The sequence below is a fragment of the Mauremys reevesii genome, linkage group 24, assembly GCF_016161935.1.
Source record: "Mauremys reevesii isolate NIE-2019 linkage group 24, ASM1616193v1, whole genome shotgun sequence".
Taxonomy (NCBI): Eukaryota; Metazoa; Chordata; order Testudines; family Geoemydidae; genus Mauremys; species Mauremys reevesii.
In genome coordinates, this window is record NC_052646.1 from 9,920,766 (window position 1) to 9,942,448 (window position 21,683).

Here is a 21,683-nt window from a genome sequence, read left to right on the forward strand (position 1 = left end):
GGCTCTGAATCCAGAAGGCAATGAAAAAGAATCCAACTTTTTTTCTTTTTGTAAAAAATCTCATGATCTTTAGGGCCTGATCCTTGATTGCCAGGGCCTGGTGTTGGCAAAGCTGCAGATGTTTGAAACCTGATCTCCCGTTCAGGACAACACCACAATTCATGGCCCCTCCCATCCCTGCAGTGCCCAGCACATGCTGTTAAAGGCCTGCACTTAAATCCTACATTGTCCTGGCTGCTCCCTCAGGGGAACATACCCCAAACTTTGGATAATGCTCCTGCAGATCTTCATGCACTCCCTCTTCTTCCTTACACACTTTGATGAAATGGTCTATTCCTTGACTTTAGCAAAGCTTTTGATACAGTCTCCCACAGTATTCTTGCCGGCAAGTTAAAGAAGTTTGGGCTGGATGAATGGACTATAAGGTGGACAGAAAGCTGGCTAGATCATCGGGCTCAACGGGTAGTGATCAACAGCTCCATGTCTAGTTGGCAGCCGGTATCAAGCGGAGTGCCCCAAGGGTTGGTCCTGGGGCCGGTTTTGTTCAGTATCTTCATTAATGATCTGGAGGATGGCATGGATTTCACCCTCAGCAATTTTGCAGGTGACACTAAACTGGGAGGAGTGTTAGATACACTGGAGGGTAGGGCTAGGATACAGAGGGACCTAGAGGCTGAGGGACCTGGAATTGTTTAGTCTGCAGAAGAGAAGAATGAGGGGGGATTTGATAGCTGCTTTCAACTCCCTGAAAGGGGGTTCCAAAGAGGATGGATATAGGCTGTTCTCAGTGGTGGCAGATGACAGAACAAGGAGCAATGGTCTCAAGTTGCAGTGGGGGAGGTCTAGGTTGGATATTAGGAAAAACTTTTTCAATAGGAGGGTGGTGAAGCACTGGAAAGGGTTACCTAGAGAGGTGGTGGAATCTCCCTCCTTAGAGGTTTTTAAGATCAGGCTTGGCAAAGCCCTGGCTGGGATGATTTAGCTGGAGATTGGTCCTGCTTTGAGCATGGGGTTGGACTAGATGACCTCCTGAAGTCCCGTCCAACCCTGATATTCTATGATTCTAAAGGCTGGCAAGATCTGAATTAGCTCCTATTGAAACACATGAGCAGTTCATCCCTCAGTTACTGTTTCAGGCTCTCTGCAGACCCAGGCAAATGTCTCTGCCCTGGTTACCCTTGGCCACCTTTTCAAGGTTTTCTCAACAACCAGAACAGCTGGAGGCTGACTCTGTCAAACGCAAACTGAGACTCTGGAGACCAATTATGAGATCTCTCTGTGTCCCCTTGCTCTATAAAATCCCTGAGTGGGTATGACATACTGGAGCACAATCCAGACTAGTGGGGGACTCTATCACCACTTCCCTGCAACCTTGGGTGCCTTCAGTGCCTTGCTGTAACAGCTCAAACTGGTCCTCTCACAAACAGCCTCCAGCATGAAAGCCACCGCCTGCCCGAGTGTCTGTGTGTGACTACTGCCTGCCAACTACACCCTGGATCTCTCCAGCCTTGGTTATATTTCAGGGTGACCCCAACACACTCTCAACCCTGGGTCATCCCCCAGAAATGTATGTCCTATACCGCGCAGCCCTCTCCTGGGCAGTACAAATATATTCCTTTAAGGGTATAATATGTCAGTTTATTATCTTAAAAAGGGTACCCAGATACTTCACTTTAAACATACCGGATTAGATAAAACAGTAAAACAAGTTAATTAATTACAAAGATACAGAGTCTGAATACAAGCAACGAGGCACAAAAGTGAGAAATGATTACAAGAAAAGTAAAGATAAAATACTTACTAAGGCCTAACTTAACAAATGGTATTAGATTCCAGCAAAATTTCTCACCACATGCTCCAGCAGATTACTAACCAAACTCTCAGGTCAGGAGCTCTTCCCTGGAGTCCAACGGCTGTTTTCCTTTGTCTTCTTAAGTATGATGCCAGACAGGGAGAGATATACAATGACAATAGTGTGTAAGCTGTGAACACGGGTATTTTCTGTCACAGTGGGGCACTGACACACCCCACACATTAACCCGATGTGGTGCATGGTTAACTAGATAATGAGAAAGGGTGGTTTACTCTTTGCAGAGACCCAGAGATACTGGCACGACTGACACCTGGCTGTTTGGGGTCCGGGGCCCCATGCCCATGGAGAGTCCGAGAAGACAATGGCTCCTCCAATTGCCAGGACATTTGGCACCTAGCAATTAATGCCCATGGATGGCCCACCTCCGCAGGCAGCCAGTTGGGTGTGACCAGCTGGAGAACAAAGCACTAAGCAGCAGGGTCAGGTGACAGTGTTTTCCCAGGAACAGAAACCAAGGCCAGAGGAGGGGCCCACTGGGGATGTTAAGTGTGGGCTCCTAGAGGCAAGAGACGCTCCTGCACTGGGACTAAAGAGGGGTCAGAGGGCTCTGTTCTCTGGGACTGACCCAGATGGACCAGGCTGTAACTTCCTGTTCTCTGGGCTAACCAAGGACTTTCCATGCTGTGTTCTAGACATCTCAACCTGCTGCCTTTACCACACTGGCTGAGAGTTACTGCACATTAGAGTTGCCAATTTTGTAATATTTTAAAACCGGACACTTCAGCAGGTGTGCTGGAACCTCCCCCATCCCACCTCTTTCCGCAAGGCCCCACCCCTGTTCTCTCCTCTGCCCCCCTCTCCCCTTTGCCCACTGCTTTTCCCCTCTCCCACCGCCTCTCCTCCCCTCTTCCCAGGTGGGAGAGACTCACTTGTGGAGCCAGGGCTGGGAGCTGCAGCCACCTGATGCCAGTAAGAGGTGATCCCAGCTGAATAGGGGCTGGCGCGGATGATGGCCTCCCCACCTCCCCTGCCTCCAGTAACCGGACTTTGGGTGTCCGATCTGTAGATCTGACCAGACACTGTCAGGGCCCCTTTTTGAACCGGACATTCCTGTCGAAAACCAGGCACCTGGCCACCATACTGCACATGGTGAAGGTGGGGGTGCATTGCTCCCTTTGGGTGTTCAAGTCTCTCTCAGGTGTCCAACTCAGGTGGACTGGCTGAAGCGAGCTCATGGTGCAAAGTGGAGTGCTTAAGGCTCCGAGGTTCGGTCTAAGGAGGTGGTGAAGCCAAGAGGCTTACCCTAGTGAGAGTGTGACCCTAAAGCGGGTCTGGGGCACTGAAGGGGTCCTCCAGGGACTGGTCCAGAATTGATCAAGAGCACCAGACCCATGGATCCGTGACAAAGGGCACAGACGCTGTTTCAATGAAACCTAAATAGCAAAGTTCCTGCTTTAAGCTGCCTTGTTATTATATCAGTGGAGGATCTACAGAGCTCCAACTTCCTTCTTGACTTCATCAGGACCATTCAACTCCACCACTTCAATCAACATTCAGCTGCAGCATGCAAATAATTAGTGATAATGCAGTAACGTCAGGCCTGCCATATGCTTTTGCATCAACAGGGAGTTTCCTGGGTGGACTGCCAGAGGTTGTTTTGAAGGGCAATAAATTCAGATACCTGGAAAATGAACTAGATTTGATCCTGTTTAACATTTTCTCTGGAAACCGTCTCCCCAGCCCCTGGGTGGGGTGCCTGGAGAGTTCTGGTATTTGTAAGCTGTGTTTGCTTTTATTGGGTGGCTCCACTCCCTATAAAAGGTTAGATCTGCGACTGGTACATAAGAGAAATAGCTCTGTCTCTCTGGTCAGAAGCTTCTGTTGCTGAACTCTGTAGTTAGACTCCTCAGTGACACTGGAACTGGGAACCAGGTGAGTCCTGACCCTTCCCTTAGTATGTTACTCTGTGATGGCACGTAGCAGTAGTTGTGATAGGTCAGCACAACATAGTAGCTTTAAAAAGCCCAAGACTACATTGGTTTCTCTACATGTTGTGACAAAGTTCCTCCTCTACCTTGGTGGGTCCTGCGCTTAATGGCAGATTTGCTCACCTCAGTGATCTTCCCCACAGTTTGGGTCAACTCCTCCTGTGTCAGATCAGGAGTTGGGAGGTTTGGGGGGAAGCCGGGCCTGCCCTCTACTCTGGGTTCCAGCCCAGGGCCCTGTGGATTGCAGCTGTCTATAGTGCCTCCTGGTACAGCTGCATGACAGCTACAACTCCCTGGGCTACTTCCCCATGGCCTCCTCCAAACACCTTCTTTATCCTCACCACAGGACCTTCCTCCTGGTGTCTGATAACGCGTGTACTCCTCAGTCCTCCAGCAGCACAGCCTCTCACGCTCAGCTCAGCTCAGCTCAGCTCCTTGGGCCTCTTGCTCCCAGATCCTCACACGCACTTCCTCTCCTCTGGCTTCCCCCCTGCCTGACTGGAGTGAGCTCCTTTTTAAACCCAGGTGCCCTGATTACCCTGCCTTGATTGGCTGCAGGTGATCTAATCAGCCTGGCTGCCTTAATTGGTTCTAGCAGGTTCCTGATTACTCTAGTGCAGCCCCTGCTCTGGTCACTCAGGGAACAGAAAACTGCTCATCCAGTGACCAGTATATTTGCCCTCGACCAGACTCCTGGACCCCACTGGTTTGGGTCTGTCACAATCTGTAAAATGAGGATAATGCTACTGAGCTGCTCTGGAAAGTGCTTTGAGATCTGCTCATGAACAGCACTAGGCATTATTATTACACAGCATCAGCATGGGTCCATCTGGCTGCCCAGCACACACAAGCCTCAATGCACTTATCCTCAGAGCACTGGTGAAGTAGGGACAGTTCTCACCCCTGTTTTACAGCTGAGCCCAGAGAGAGCCCATCACCTGCCTGAGAAGTGAGTGACAGAGGGGAGAATTGAACCCAGCTCTCCTGAATCTGAGCCTTAACAAGCCCCCTCTGCCTGCCGCTAGCCCTGGTAGCGGTGCTGCAGGGCCCTTTGGCTGGGCTCGTAAAGCTGTGGCCGTGCCATGTAGAGGCAGATTCCACAGCATGAGTGAAATGTGCTGGCGTCAGTTCTGCCGCAAAGCAGGAGAGAGACTCCTAGAAAAAGGTCTGAGATGGGACTTGAGTACCGATCCCCTCGCTTCCCTTTTCTGGACCTGATCCCAGCGCTGACTGGAGCCACTGTGAGGCATTCCACTGACTTCAATGGACTTCAGGTCAGGCACTATCTGCCTCAGTTTCCCTATCTGCAAAAAGGGTATAATGAGACCTGGCCACCCTACAGCAGTGATGCAAGGCTCAGTTATCAGAGGAAGTGCAGGGGGAGGGCTTGTTCTGTGCACATGATGCTACTTGGATTCCTCTCAGTGCCCCGTGCAGCACCATGGTCCCCGGTGCTCCCCTCCCAGCCCAGCTCACCTCAGCTTCCCACCCCACAAGCCCATCACTGAGTCCTCGGTGGACTCTGAAGATGAAAACTGCTCTAAGGATGTCACTGCAAGGCCATCCCCACTCCGGCAAACCCCCGCTGAACTCAAGGACTACAGGGAGTTAGTGCCATGAGCAGGCTATTCAGAGAGCCAGGGCAGCCCTGGGACCAGGAGATTTGGGGAGGAGCCGCCCCCCCCACACACACTAACTACCCCAACCTGGCTATTAACCAGCTGATTTACTGTTTTCCCTGCTGCAAAGTCAACAATGAAGCAACTCGCTCTCCTGCTGCTCCTCATCTCAGTGACCAGGGCGACCCCTTGCGGTAAGTGGCTGTTTCATTTTCCTCTTCTGGGAACTAATTCTGCCAAACTCTGACCCTGCCTCTGGGGCCAGGGCTGTGATACATGCAGGGGGAGAGCAGGGCGGGTTGCTACAGGGGAGGCTCTGCTGATACACAAGTGAGGCAATAACGACCCCAACTGGCAGGCAGCCTCCTTCCACCCCAGCTCACCAGGAACCTGCTCCGGGGAATTTCTTCTGTCCGTATCCTGGAGCCCAGGTTTGCAGAGGTGGGTGCCTCATGGGATTACTTGTATTACTCCGGGTTACAGTCGTGCCAAGGTGCCCCGGCCCTGGACCAGTTCCTGTGATTCCAGGCGCAGTACAAACCAGAACAGCCCCTCACGGCTGACAATCTAGGGTATAAAACGTTTGACTCTGAAGCCGTTCTGGCCCCATACATAGTAACAGAGAAAACTCCTAACTAACCCCTAGCCAAACCCTGTGCAGCTGAGAGCGTGGGTGCTGCTGAACTGAAACTCGCCATCCGTGACCTGCTGGAGAACTGGAAAGACAAGTCCTGCTCCCAGAGTGGCCAGAGCGGCCAGAGCTACCAGAGCCTGCCCCGCAGCTGCAAGGAAATTAAATCCACCCAGGCCGGAGCTGGAGGTGAGTGCGGAGGCGGTGTCCCCAGACCTGCAGAAGCTGCTTTACCTCTGTTGGGTGCCTGCTCCAGACCCAGTGTAATGGTCACAGCTGGGTCTCATAGACTCATAGACTTTAAGGTCGGAAGGGACCATTATGATCATCTAGTCTGACCTCCTGCACAATGCAGGCCCCAGAATCTCACCCACCCACTCCTGTAACAACCCCCTAACCTATGTCTGAGTTACTGAAGTCCTCAAATCGTGCTTTGAAGACCTCAAGCTGCAGAGAATCCTCCAGCAAGTGACCCGTGCCCCGTGCTGCAGAGGAAGGCGAAAAAACTCCAAGGCCTCTGCCAATCTGCCTTGGAGGAAAATTCCTTCCCGACCCCAAATATGGCGATCAGCTACACTCTGAGCATGTGGGCAAGACTCACCCGCCAGCACCCAGGAAAGAATTCTCTGTAGTAACTCAGATCCCATCCCATCTAACATCCCATCACAGACCACTGGGCATACTTACCTGCTGATAATCAAAGATCAGTTGCCAAATTAATTGCCAAAATTAGGCTATCCCATCATACCATCCCCTCCATAAACTTATCAAGCTTAGTCTTGGAGCCAGACATGCCTTTTGCCCACACCACTCCCCTTGGAAGGCTGTTCCAGAACTTCACTCCTCTGATGGTTAGAAACCTTCGTCTAATTTCAAGTCTAAACTTCCTAGTGTCCAGTTTATACCCATTTGTTCTTGTGTCCACATTGGTACTGAGCTTAAATAATTCCTCTCCCTCCCTAATATTAACCCCTCTGATATATTTATAAAGAGCAATCATATCCCCCCTCAACCTTCTCTGGGTTAGGCTAAACAAGCCAAGCTCTTTGAGTCTCCTTTCATAAAACAGGTTTTTCATTCCTCGGATCGTCCTAAGAGCCCTTCTTTGTACCTGTTCCAGTTTGAATTCACCCGTCTTAAACATGGGAGACCAGAACTGCACACAGTATTCCAGATGAGGTCTCACCAGTGTATAATGGTACTAACACTTCCTTATTTTTACTGGAAATACCTCGCCTGATGCATCCTAAAATCGCATTAGCTTTTTTAATGGCCATATCACATTGGCGGCTCATAGTCATCCTGTGATCAACCAATACTCCAAGGTCCTTCTCCTCCTCTGTTACTTCCAACTGATGTGTCCCCAATTTATAGCTAAAATTCTTGTTATTAATCCCTAAATGCATGACCTTGCACTTTTCACTATTAAATTTCATCCTATTACTATTACTCCAGTTTCCAAGGTCATCCAGATCTTCCTGGGAGGGATAGCTCAGTGGTTTGAGCATTGGCCTGTTAAACCCAGTTGAGGTCATCCTTGAGGAAGCCACTTAGGGATCTGGGGCAAAAATTGGTCCTGCTAGTGAAGGCAGGGGGCTGGACTTGATGACCTTTCAAGGTCCCTTTCAGTTCTAGGAGATTGGTATATCTCCAATTATTACTATTACTGTATGATATCCTGGTCCAGTCAGTTCAGATGCACCTGGGCATCTCTGTCTGCCTATGGGCACAGTGGGGAACCGCATTACCAGAGCTGGCTGAGAGACACTCTGCTAGCCCTGCCAGCCCCAGCAGGTGGGAGATGTGCTGCAGCTGACAGCTCCCTCCTGCTCCAGCTTGTCTGTCTTGTCAGCAAACTCCTCAGGGCCCTCCCAGCCTAAACCTCACCTGGCCGGTAACTCCGTGAACTCCAGCCCCCGAGCTCCATGGAGACGTCTCTCTGCAGCACGCAGCCCCTAGCACTGCACAGGACAGGAACAACAGCTTGTTATCTTGACCGGAGCTAACAAGCACCTCAGTTCAGTCAAAGCACGGGCTCGGGTTAGAGAAACAGTCAAACCAGTTTATTGAGTAAAGCGAGGGAGGCTTGAAGTGAGTTCCAGTAGACGGGCTCCAGACAGAAAAGGCTCCCAACAAACAAAAGTAAAACGACGCTGTCTAACGGCAAAGACGTAACTTCACAAGGTTTGTTCCAGGCGTTTCCCGACCAAACTTCCTTTCCCAGCAGTGGCTGGTTAGTTCTTATCAGGATCCCCAGAGTCCCAGGTTCTGCTTTTCCTTGTCTCCTCCGGTGAAGGAAATTTAGGGGTTCACTCCCCTCACTTTATAGCCCAATAAACCTTTGAAATGGATGCGGCCAGCGTTCCTGTTCCTGCTGGGGCGGGTGCCAGGCTGTCTTCACCCTGCTGGTGATTTTTACAATGCAAACGAGTGACACGAGACCTCAGCTCTCTGCGTGGCCCTGCTGCTTAGGCCCTTACCACACACAGCAGCTTCCGGCAGAGAAAAGCTCATTGGGGCTCCTGCTGCCTCATCTGGGGCTGGCTGGTCTCCCCGAGCCCCTTTGACAGTCCAGGTGTAGCCAGTGGGTGGCAGATTCTTTGCCTGGCTCTGTTCCACCCATTGTCCCGCCCCCAGACCGAGTCACCGCAGGCTCAGGCGCAAAAGAGGGACACAGCGCAGGGACATAGACAGCAGGAGGGGCAGGGGGCTCTGAATGAGGCCTGGGGCCTTCCCTTAGCACAAATTACCCCCGGGCCTGATTCTTGGTTACACTTAGGCCTGCTCTGCGCACGGTGTCTGTCCCGATGTCACTGTGTCAGGTCGGGGGATGGTTTTTCCTCATATATTGATACCAATCCAGCCCCAGTGTGAACACAGTTATACTGGGAGCAAGGTGCCTTAGACAGGGACGGCCTATTTCCCTCCCCTATGGGAATGGCTATCCCAGTATAAAGCCCCTTTAAGCCGGTATAAATTGTGTCCACACTAAGGATGGAAGAATCCCATGCACGGCTACAGGCTGGGGACCAACTGGCTAAGCAGCAGTTTTGCAGAAAAGGACCTGGGGATTACAGCGGACGAGAAGCTGGATACGAGTCAGCAGTGTGCCCTCGTTGCCAAGAAGGCTAATGGCATATTGGGCTGTATTAGTAGGCGCATTGCCAGCAGATCGAGGGAAGTGATTATTTCCCTCTATTCAGCACTGGTGAGGCCACCTCTGGAGTATTGCGTCCAGTTTTGGTTCCCCCACTACAGAAGGGATGAGGACAAAGTGGAGAGAGTCCAGCGGAGGGCAACGAAAATGATTAGGGGGCCTGGGCATATGACTTACAAGGAGAGGCTGAGGGAACTGGAGTTATTTAGTCTGCAGAAGAGATGAGTGAGGGGGGATATCAACTACTTGAAGGGGGGGGGGGGTTCCAAAGAGGATGGAGCTTGGCTGTTCTCAGTGGTGGCAGATGACAGAACAAGGAGCAATGGTCTCAAGTTGCAGTGAGGGAGTCTAGGTTGGATATTAGGATCACCAATTCACTACGAGGGTGGTGAAGCACTGTAGTAGATTACCTAGGGGGTGGTGGTGGAATCTCCATCCTTAGAGGTTTTTAAGGTCAGGTTTGACAAGGCCCTGGCTGGGATGATTTAGTTGGGGTTGGTCCTGCTTTGAGCAGAGGGTTGGACTAGATACCTCCTGAGGTTCCTTCCAACCCTGATCTTCTATGATTCTAACGAGTTGTAGTGCTGTAACTACAACAGTATCATTAAAGTGCTACAGCTTGTGTGTGGAAAGGCTCAGGCCCCGTCCTCTGGGAGTCCCCGTAGTTTGCACTCACTTCCCGCTGCCAAGGGGGCTTTATTGTCCCTGGGAATCGGGCCACTCTGCTCCCAGACGCAGGGGCAGGTCCTGCTCCAGTGACTCCGGGTTTGCGCCCTGCTGCAGGGCACTAGCAGCTCCTCACCTGAGCGTTTCCCATTTAATGGCTGGCTCCGAGAGGGACCTGCCCCTTTCCCCGGCCCTGGCTGACCAGCTCGGTGCTCCCCCCTCCCCACCCCACCCCCTGCAGATGGGATTTACACCCTGCGCACCGAGAACGGCGAGATCTACCAGACCTTCTGCGACATGACCACCAAGGGGGGCGGCTGGACCCTGGTGGCCAGTGTGCACGAGAACGACGCCTACGGCAAGTGCACCAATGGCGATCGCTGGACCAGCCAGCAGGGGAGCAACGCCAACTACCCAGAGGGAGACGGCAACTGGGCAAATTACAACATCTTCGGCTCCGCGGTGGGCTCCACCAGTGACGACTACAAGGTGGGGTCCCCTTCTCCATGGCCAATAGCCACCTGCTGGGAGAGAGGGTGCGTTAGAATGTGGTTCAATGCACATGGGCATGGAGGTTATATGGGGGGATGGTCCAGTGGTGAAGGCACTGGCGTAGGGCTAGGCAGCCCTGGCTTCCCTGCCCTGCCCTGCCACAGGCCCCCTGTGTGACCTAGGGAAAGTCACCTAGTCTCTGTGCCTCCATTCTCCCCTGTACAATGGGAAAGGTGCTTCTCTGCGGGTGTTACAATAAATATACCACAGCTGGTGATGTGCCCAGATGCCCCGGTGATGGGGGGCCGGGTAAATACCTGGGATGTGGCTGAGAGGTTTCAACTGGGTCCTCGCTTTTCAGAACCCTGGTTATTATGATCTGCAAGCCCAGGACCTGTCCGTGTGGCACGTAACCAACAAGACGCCCCTGAAGGAATGGAAGACCAGGTCCATCCTGAGGTACCACACCGAGACCAGCTTCCTGTCCTTGGAGGGGGGGAACCTCTTCAAACTCTTCCAGGTGATGGCGCTGGGCTGGGGGTTTTGGAGGGACGTGTGCAGGAGGGTCCGGGTGGCTCTGCTGGCCCCAGTGTAGATGGAGGAGCTGGGGTGGGAAAATTCTCAACACTCGAAAAGCGCTCCATGCTGGGGGGCCGATAATGGGACAAGGTGCCTTCCCCTCGACACAGCCCGTTGGAGTCTGACTGTGACCTCGGTGTGAGATGAGCTGGCCGCTCTCAGGCAATTGCTGGTGTTCACGTCCCAAACCAGCCACCCCCAGAGCCCAGGGATCCAAAGGGAGACACAGACTAATGCTGGGGCCCGGGCAGGGCTTGCACTGAGTTTGCTGGGCGCTGCCTCCTTCCCTTCGCTGCCGGGAACCCTCTAGCTCTCTCCCCCTGCCCCCAGCAGTGTCTTCTATGTGTGAGCTGGGCTAGGCTGGGTCCAGCAGCCCCTACTGGTGGCCAGCAGCACTGCAGCCCATTTCTGTGAGGGAAAGGAAATTTTGCGCAAAAAAAAATTAATTTCTGCATTGTGCAGTACCACAGAATTCCCGCAGAAGTATTTCCCAGAGTGCCCCCCCATTTCCCTGCCCCCAACATGCTATAAAAACTCCAGGGGAGGGGGTGAAAATGTTTACCAGAGGGAGGGATAGCTCAATGGTTTGAGTATTGGCCTGCTAAATCCAGGGCTATGAGCTCAGTTCTTGAGGAGGCCACTTAGGGATCTGGGGCAAAAATCAGTACTTGGCCCTGCTAGTGAAGGCAGGGGGCTGGACTTGATGACCTTTCCAGTTCTAGGAGATTGGTATAATGTTCTTTATTTAGTTCTGCTCTGGACAGCTGCCTCTAAATTTAAGCCCTGGGCCTGTTCCAGTCTGGATGATCTTGGTTTAGAGCAGCGATACTCAGACCTCAGAGGTTCAGGAGTCAAATTAGCGATCAGCATTACCCAAAAGAGTCACAGGAGTGAGAATTCATTGTTTCATTTACTATAGTACTAGTCATGTTTAAATAGTATGACAGGGGAAATATTTATATATTATTCTCACAGCAACTAAGTTAATAACTTAGTGCCAGTTGATAACTTAACTGGTTAATAACATAGTTAAATTAGTTAAAGTAGTTAAAAGCATCCTGATTGGTTAATAACTTAGACTGGTTAATAATTAAATCAAACAGTGTTTTAAAAGCATGTGCTGCAGAGAGCCGCAGGAGACACATTGAAGAGCCACTTGCGGCTGGCAAGCTGCCGTCTGAGTATCACTGATTTAGAGAAAGGGAAAACGATGCAACAAGAGAGAGCAAATGGAAAATCCCCAGGAGAGAGCACGGTGTGTGTTCCCCACTTTAACATGCTACATGGCAACTGCACACAAACCAGCTCTTGTGAATGTAAAGATGCCGTGACAGTGACAGATCTGTGAACAGCCCAGCTGAGCCTCATAGTTCCTGATCATTTGTGGGACTGGAGTTCCTGAACCTTAGTCCCTGGTCATTCCCAGTTCAACAGGACCAGCTGGGATCAGAGCTCTGTCCCTTCTCTCCGCCTCTCCATGGCAAACAATGGTCCTGACCTGCCCTTTTCTGTCACCAGCTGAATTTGTTCCTGGCTACATCCAGTTCCGCGTGTTTAATGCTGAGAAGGCACCCATGGCTCTGTGTTCTGGACTGAAAGTGACCGGCTGTAACACTGAGCATGTGAGTATCTGGCCAGGGTGGGGGTTAGCTGTGGAGCAAAGACCAGCTGATCAGCCTTGGGGCTGCCTAGTGTCACTGTCAGAGCTGGCCGGCTGCACAAGAACTGCTTTTACCTCAGCACTGGTGAAGGGAAGGTTCAGTTTGTGCCCCCTGTGCCAGCAGGGACAGCTGTACACATGGAGGCAATCATCCCCCGGGACAGGCCAGGGGGTGGATGTTAAATCTCTCCTTTGGGGAGACTTGCTGGGAGGGAACAGCTCACAGGAGCTCTGTTGTCAGAAGCTGCGGTGGGCACTTTGCACCACTGGGAAGTCTTCCAAGGTGTCATTTCTGCCAGCAGGGGGCCTGCAGCCCAAGCGCCTGCCACAGGGAGCCGAGAGTGACTCAACCCCACGCACGGTCTGCTCCTGACCCAGAGAGGTCCAGGGGGCTCTGAGCTGTAGCTAGGGCCCCACCAAATTCATGGCCATGAAAAATGTGTCATGGACCATGAAATCTGATTTTCCCCCATGAAATCTGGTCTTGTGTGTGCTTTTACCCTATACTATGCAGAGTTCCTGGGGCAGACCAGCATATCTCAGATTGGGGGTCCAGACCCTAAAAGGGAGTTGCAGGGGGTCACAAGGTTATTTTAGGGGGGTAAGGCATTTGATACGGTTCCACATGGGGAATTATTAGTTAAATTGGAAAAGATGGAGAGCAATATGAAAATTGAAAGGTGGATAAGGAACTGGTTAAAGGGGAGACTACAATGGGTCGTACTGAAAGGTGAACTGTCAGGCTGGAAGGAGGTTACTAGTGGAGTTCCTCAGGGATCAGTTTTGGGACCAATCTTATTTAATCTTTTTATTACTGACCTTGGCACAAAAAGTGGGAATGTGCTAATAAAGTTTGTGGATGACACAAAGCTGGGAGGTATTGCTAACACATAGAAGGTCCGGGATATCCTACAGGAAGATCTGGATGACCTTGTAAACTGGAGTAATAGTAATAGGATGAAATTTAATAGTGAAAAGTGCAAGGTCATGCATTTAGGGATTAATAACAAGAATTTTAGTTATAAATTGGGGACACACCACTTGGAAGTAACAGAGGAGGAGAAGGACCTCAGAGTATTGGTTGATCACAGGATGACTATGAGCCGCCAATGTGATATGGCCGTTAAAAAAGCTAATGCGGCTTTAGGATGCATCAGGCGAGGTATTTCCAGTAAAGATAAGGAGGTGTTAGTACCATTATATAAGGCACTGGTGAGACCTCATCTGGAATACTGTGTGCAGTTCTGCTCTCCCATGTTTAAGAAGGATGAATTCAAACTGGAACAAGTACAGAGAAGGGCTACTAGGATGATCCAAGGAATGAAAGGAGACTCAAAGAGCTTGGCTTGTTTAGCCTAACCAAAAGAAGGCAGAGGGGGGATATGATTGCTCTTTATAAATATATCAGAGGGATTAATATTAGGGAGGGAGAGGAATTATTTAAGCTTAGTACCAATGTGGACACAAGAACAAATGGATACAAACTGGACACTAGGAAGTTTAGACTTGAAATTAGACGAAGGTTTCTAACCATTAGAGGAGTGAAGCTCTGGAACAGCCTTCCAAGGGGAGTAGTGGGGGCAAAAGACATATCTGGCTTTAAGACTAAGCTTGATAAGTTTATGGAGGGGATCGTATGATGGGATAGCCTAATTTTGGCAATTAATTTGGCAATTGATCTTCGATTATCAGCAGGTAAGTATGCCCAGTGGTCTGTGATAGGATGTTAGATGGGGTGGGATCTGAGTTACTGCAGAGAATTCTTTCCTGGGTGCTGGCTGGTGAGTCTTGCCCAGATGCTCAGGGTTTAACTGATCGCCATATTTGGGGTCGGGAAGGAATTTTCTTCCAGGGCAGATTGGCAGAGGCCCTGGAGGTTTTTTGCCTTCCTCTGCAGCATGGGGCATGGGTCACTTGCTGGAGGATTCTCTGCAGCTTGAGGTCTTCAAACCACAATCTGAGGACTTCGATAACTCAGACATAGGTTAGGGGTTTGGTGAGATTCTGTGGCCTGCATTGTGCAGGAGGTCAGACTAGATGATCATAATGATCCCTTCTGATCTTAAAGTCTATGAGTCTAAGTCTGTGCTGACTTCAGAGCTGGGAAGCTGGAAGGTAGCAGCTGTTGGCCGGGGGCCCAGCTCTGAAGGCAGTGCCACACCAGCAGCGGTGCAGAAGTAAGCGTGGCAGTACCATACCATACCAGGCCATCCTTACTTCTGAGCTGCTGCTGGTGGCAGCTCTGCCTTTGGAGCTAGGATCCCACCCAGCAGCCGCTGCTCTCCAGCTTCCCAGCTCTGAAGGCAGCACCGCCGCCAGCAGCAGCACAAAAGTAAGGGCAGAAGTTCTGCAACCCCCGCTACAATAACCTTGTGACTCCCTCAATTCCTTTTTGCGTCAGGACTCCTATGAGGAGATAACTAGGTCTGTGGATGAGGGGAAAGCAGTGGATGTGTTATTCCTTGACTTTAGCAAAGCTTTTGATATGGTCTCCCACAGTATTCTTGCCAGCAAGTTAAAGAAGTATTGGCTAGATGATTGGACTATAAGGTGGCTAGAAAGCTGGCTAGATCGTCGGGCTCAACGGGTAGTGATCAACGGCTCCATGTCTAGTTGGCAGCCGGTTTCAAGCGGAATGCCCCAAGGGTCGGTCCTGGGGCCGGTTTTGTTCAATATCTTCATTAATGATAAGGAGGATGGCGTGAATTGCACTCTCAGCAAGTTTGCAGATGACACTAAACTGGGAGGAGTGGTTGATACGCTGGAGGGTAGGGCTAGGATACAGAGGGACATAGACAAATTAGAGGACTGGGCCAAAAGAAACCTGATGAGGGTCAACAAGGACAAGTGCAGAGTCCTGCACTTAGGATGGAAGAATCCCATTCACTGCTACAGACTAGGGACCGAATGGCTAGGAAGCACTTCTGCAGAAAAGGACCTAGGGGTTACAGTGGACGAGAAGCTGGATATGAGTCAACAGTGTGCCCTTGTTGCCAAGAAGGCTAACGGCATTTTGAGCTCTATAAGTAGGGCGCATTGCCAGCAGATTGAGGGATGTGATCATTCCCCTCTATTCGACATTGGTGAGGCCTCATCTGGAGTACTGTGTCCAGTTTTGGGCCCCACACTACAAGACGGATGTGGATAAATTGGAGAGAGTCCAGCAGAGGGCAACAAAAATGATTAGGGGGCAGGAGCACATGACTTATGAGGAGAGGCTGCAGGAACTGGGATTGTTTAGTCTGCAGAAGAGAAGAATGAGGGGGGATTTGATAGCTGCTTTCAACTACCTGAAAGGGGGTTCCAAAGAGGATGGATCTAGACTGTTCTCAGTGGTAGCAGATGACAGAACAAGGAGTAATGGTCTCAAGTTGCAGAGGGGGAGGTTTAGGTTGGACATTAGGAAAAACTTTTTCACTCAGAGAGTGGTGAAGCACTGAAATGGGTTCCCTAGGGAGGTGGTGGAATCTCCTTCCTTAGAGGTTTTTAAGGTCAGGCTTGACAAAGCCCTGGCAGGGAAGATTTAGTTGAGGATTGGTCCTGCTTTGAGCAGGGGGTTGGACTAGATACCTCCTGAGGTCCCTTCCAACCCTGAGATTCTATGATTCTGTGATTCTAATTACAACACCATGAAATTTCAGATTTAAGAACCTGAAATTATGAAATGTATGATTTTTAAAATCCTATGACCATGAAATTGACCAAAATGGACCATGAATTTAGTAGGGCCCTAGCTGTAGCATTTGTAATAATAATCCCTAGCTCGGGTATGGCTTTTTTCATCAAATTTTAAAGTGCTGCACAGAGGAGTCAATGGCATCATCCCCATTTTATAGAAGGGGAAACTGAGGCACAGAGGCAGAGCCAGGAATAAAGCCCAAATCACCCAAGTCCCAGTCTTGTGCTGTATCTACTAGTCCATGCTGCCTGCCCAGCTCAAGACTTGATTTCTGTTCTAGGGTGTGATACACACCAATGCAGCCCCTTCCCCAGCAGCCTCTTCTCTGGTGCCTTCACAGAGCCACAGATGCAAAGGCCAGAAGGGCCAGTATGATGGATCTTCTAGTCTGACCTCCTGCATAGCACATGCCAGAGAAGCCCCCGCAGGGATTCCTGCATCAGGCTTTCTGGCCCCTGCCAACCTTCTCAGTGCAGGTCTCCCCCAAACTCTTATGGTAAAAGATAAATTGTGAGCACCTTGGGGCATGGGCCGTATTTATGTTCTGTGTCTGTACAGCACCTAGCACCAGAGGGTCTGTCCAGGACTGGGGCTCCGAAGCGATACTGCAATGCAAATAATAAATAATAATAACAAAACCCAATGGCCTAAACCAGCCCTGCCCTTTGTGCAGACGATCACACCAGTGCAAAGTGAGTGGCAAACGCTGGCATGTGGGGGGCCCATTGCACGGGAGTAAGGAACTGCACAAGAGTTAGGGCAATGGAGGCTCTGGTCCCAAGAGTTAGGAAGGGATTTAAACCCTCATGCTTCAGGGCACCTGCTGACCTCTGACTGTGAGGGGTCAGGAGGTAACTTTCTCTGTGGGCAGATTATTTGCCAATTGGCTATAGCAGGGTTGCTTGCACCGGCCTGGAGACAGGAGAGTGGCTAGATGGGCTCCTGCTCTGCTCCTGCCTGGCAATTTCTCTGTTCTCTCCCCAGCACTGTATAGGTGGAGGAGGATTCTTCCCAGAAGGAAACCCGATTCAGTGTGGTGATTTCCCTGCCTTTGACTGGAATGGCTACGGAACCCATCAGCACTGGAGCGTATCCAAGGAGATGATTGAATCCGCAGTGCTGCTGTTCTACCGCTGAGTTCGGATAGGCTGGCATGACCCAGTGAAGGACTCTGCATCGCTCCAGACACAGCTACTCCCTGGGAGGAGAATTATGGCCTCAGCTGTGGACATCTGTGATGCAAATAAAGAAAGTGAAGTGCTCTGGGGTCTCCGTGTGATTTACTCCCTTGTGACCCAGAGAGGGCTGAGAAGTTCTCAGCACCAGTCAGGATCAGGCACTGCTCTCATTACGAACACCTAGCCCTTAGCTAGCGCTCTGGATCCCTAGATCTCAAAGCACTTTACCAAAGAGGACGGCACACTTTTTTACATATTACAGATGTGGGGAATAAGGCCCAGGAGGTGATGAAGTTGTCATGGCTCCCGAGTTAAGGTTAAGCTCCTCTGACCTTCTCATGGCTCCTCGAGGGACTCCCACCTCACTGTCAGGCCTTCAGCTGTCATTCTTCTCGGGGCTGGATTCTGCAATCCCCTCCCTTCAGAGCTGGGCCTGAGGCTGCAATTCAAAATGATCAGCTCAGCAGAGGGGTCAGTTCAGCATCTGCAGCTCTGTTCTCTGCTGGGCCGTGGCTGGGTTAGGCAGTGACCAGGCAGTGACCCCGTTTATTCACAACAAAAGCATTTCCGAGCAAACGTCTCTGAACCCAATAAACAGTGTATCCAAGGTCTAGCTCAGCAGGTGCTCATCACCGTCCCCAGGGTGACCCTGGCAGGTTTTTAAGTACTTCAGATCCCACCACAGGTCCTGTCTGGTCATCAATTCAGGTCAGTTCTTGGACCCTCCTTTGATCAGGCTGAACTTTTATACAGTAGCGTTACTTTTTCCTTCGTCGGCGTCTTGAGCCAGGTCCAACCAGTCAATAATATTCCCCAGTGGGTCAATCTTCACAAGCCTTGTTACCGACATTGTTTGTGTGTTGGAGATTTGTGTTAATTACCCACCTGTTGTCTTTGTTTCCTTGAGCAAACAGCTCTTCTTTCACCCATGGAGCCAAGAATATCATCACTAGCCAGCCCCTAAAGATACAGATCCCACTGATAGAGTTGATACAAAAAGAAAGTCAATGAATGTTCCCTGTCTTCGTAGCTCAGCATCTGTCACAGATGTAACTTTCCCAAGGTCGCCCAGCAATCCGCTGACAGAGCCAGGAATAGACTGTAGGTCTCCTGAGCCCCAGTCCAATGCTCCCTCCCCTTGCTACAGGTGGGGCTGGTTGCACACCCAATTATTAGTGCCTCATACTGCCCAGGCCAAGACCCTGTTCTCAGCTCCATCTAACTTTACCAAACTTCAGCCCTTTGGGCTAGAGTTTTCCATGCCGGCTGTCTGCCTCATGGCGGGTTTCATTATCAATTATTTTATTAATAATTATTATTATTATTATTTTCAGCCAAAGAGTTCAGTGGTTTCTGAGATCAAGAACATTGTTTTTCTCATATGATGCCATTCTGACAACATTTTATCTGGAGTGCTCCAACCCGCCAGGGCGTGGAGCTGGGAGTTGTGATGGTCTTTGAGTCAAGAATGTGCCTTTTGCCAGTCTGGTGAAAATCAGCCCAAACTTGGCCAGAGTATAAGCCTTTGGGAAAACTGTACTTCACACGTGCTCAGTAGAAGCTTTTTTGATTGTGGCAGCTAAGTTCCCTGAAGATTCCATTGTGACCATTAGGGTCCAGAAAGGCCAAGGAGAGAAAAGAAAGTTTAAACCCTAAAAATAAGCAGATAAATCCCTCTGATTGTGTTCACTGTTACTAGACTAGAAGAACAGGCCGAGTAAGGTCTTTTATGAAAGCTTGTAGTGTTCTAAGTTCAATAATGCTTATAAGAGATGTGGACAAACTGTGAGTCAGAATCGATGCATTTGTGTATAGAAAAAACTGTGCTCAAACAGTGCTATGAATTCAACTACAGTCACAGCAGGGAGGTGAGCAGGCAAACGGGGTGTTGGTCATTCTAGCAGTGGAGATGTTGTGACAGATTGTCACTCTGGGAGTGCAGTCTGGGAGCCATTGGAACCGCTGTGACCCCTAACAATTCAGCTGGGTTGGCCACTCCCACACTGCTCTGCTGGTGACTAAGCCAAACCTGATATCTCCAGGTCCTGATATCTCCAGGTGATCTCCAGGTCCTGATATCACCCAATATGACAGCAGGTGGCGCCACACACCCAACTGAGTTACCTGAGTGCTTTACCTAAGCCACTTATGGACAAACAGGAGACACCAGCCGATTTGCCAGCTCCCCAGCCTGGTACACCTACTGGAGTATAAACCCAGAATTAATCCATCTTGCACTGCACAGGGATTCATACAGCACAAGCTCATTAATAGAGTTTGCTCCCCCCTTGATGTAGGGAAGATATGCAACAAGCCTGTGATAACTAAGCTGAGATTGTCCCAAACACTTCACTCAAAACATACTGGTTAAGATCAAACATAAAACAAGTTTATTAACTACAGAAAGATGGACATTAAGTGATTATAAGTGATAGCAAACAGATCAAAGCAGATGACGTAGCAAATAATGAAAACACAAATGAAGCCTAATATACTGGATAGATGGCGTTTGAATTAGCCATATGTCATCCTGACTGATGATACAAGCAGGCTTGTGGATTCTTAAGGCACAAACTGCATCTATCTGCCTTGCAGCTTGGGTTCCCCTCACCCGTTCCCAGTCCTTTGTCTTCCAGAGCTTCTTCTAGGTTTTGAGTTGTGGGGGAGTGAAGGCAAATCATGACCTCACTCCCCACCTCATATAGTTTCTCCATATGGCAGGAACCCTTTGTTTCAAGCTAAGTTCCCTGCCCAGTTTGTGGAAAAATAAAGGTGCCAGAATGGAGTTTAGTACCATGTGATGTGGTCCCATCCCCTTGCCTGCTCCCGAGGAGTCATAGCAGCCATTGGCCATAGGCTGTGAGTGTCACCCAGGTGTAACCACACTTGAAATACAGATACATAGTCAATCTTCATAACTCCAAACACAAAACTGATACATGCACACAAATGGGATAATCATATTCAACAAACCATAACTTTTTCATGGACACCTCACATGATACTTTTTGTACAAGATGCATCAGAACTATGTCATAAATAATCATATCATAATGATACCGCTATGATGAAATGGGGTGGATCACAGATGTGTCTGCAGGTTTTGCATAGGTTGTTCTGGCAGGGCCTGGTGCTGCTTTGAGTTCCTGGTATTTGGAGACTTGGCTTCTGAGGATGAGCTTGGCAAAGCTGGGGGTTGTTTGAAGGGCAGAAGAGGGGGGTTGGGAATGATTTCTTTCAGGATGTGGTCCCCATCAAGTATGGGCTGTAATTGTTTGATGATACCCCATATAAGGTCCAGTGTAGGGTAGTAAGTGACAAGCTGGGGTGTGTAGTCAGTGAGGCAGTTTTCTGCATTGAAGCAGGTTCTCTCGAGGTATCTCAGTGGCCCATTCCATGATGAAATGGACTTCGCTGGTGGAGTGTCCTTGTTTGGTGAAGGTGCTTTAAGTGCATTAACGTGTCTATCCTGAACCTTCTCTCAAAGCATGTCCTGTGATATTTGAGTGCCTGCCTCAAGAAGGCTGGATGGCTTTCTCTGCCTTCCAGTCAAGGACTGACCCTGTGAACTGCGCGGACAGAGAGGGAACTAGATTTGGCTTGTTGAGGTTGAGCCTGAGAGGCCCACCGACAAAGGAATCATTTCCAGACTCCTCACCACAGCTGGCAGCCCAAACCCTGCTTGAGCATGTGCCCAGCTGTCTGAGTTCATATCCTGGGCTCTTTCAGAGGCTTACTCATCCACGTAAATGTTGAGGTCACAATCAGTCTCAGTGATTCTGCCGTCACCATGGCGAGGGATCTCTTTAGTGCCAGAGAAGCCAGCAGAGAGCAGAGCTGAGGAAAGGAGCCCTGGAAAACAAACCCCAGAAAGGAGAAGGCCCAGCAGGGATCAGATTCCAGAATGCAGAAAGCCAAGGGAGAGTCCAGAAAGGGGAGAGTGCAGCTAGGGCCGTCCTTGGGATTTATGGGGCCCTACACAGTATTATTAAACTGGTGCCCCTATGCCCGACGGCAGCCCGGGCTCGCAGCCTGGCCAGGGGGGAGGGACGAGGCAGCAAAGGATACCGAGATGCCCAGCCCGCCTCACGGTGGAGGAGAGTCCCAGTTCCCCGCAGAGACCCCCGTACCCTCACACAGAATGTACAGCACCGGCGCATTCGGCTCTGTGAATATGGCCCCTGCCGAAGGAAATTGCAGTGCACACTGGGTGCGCGGGAG

General features: G+C 50.3%; 1 protein-coding gene across 1 annotated transcript; it reads left to right on the forward strand.

Moving 5' to 3' along the window:
* Positions 1-5,524: 5,524 nt before the first annotated feature.
* LOC120390506 (intelectin-like protein) lies at positions 5,525-17,528 on the forward strand. Its single transcript, XM_039513237.1, has 7 exons — positions 5,525-5,614; positions 6,082-6,240; positions 10,116-10,363; positions 10,728-10,957; positions 12,142-12,200; positions 12,464-12,567; positions 17,269-17,528. Exons 1-7 carry the CDS (start codon positions 5,557-5,559, stop codon positions 17,419-17,421), a joined length of 1,011 nt encoding a protein of 336 aa, XP_039369171.1. The 5' UTR covers positions 5,525-5,556; the 3' UTR covers positions 17,422-17,528.
* Positions 17,529-21,683: the final 4,155 nt, after the last annotated feature.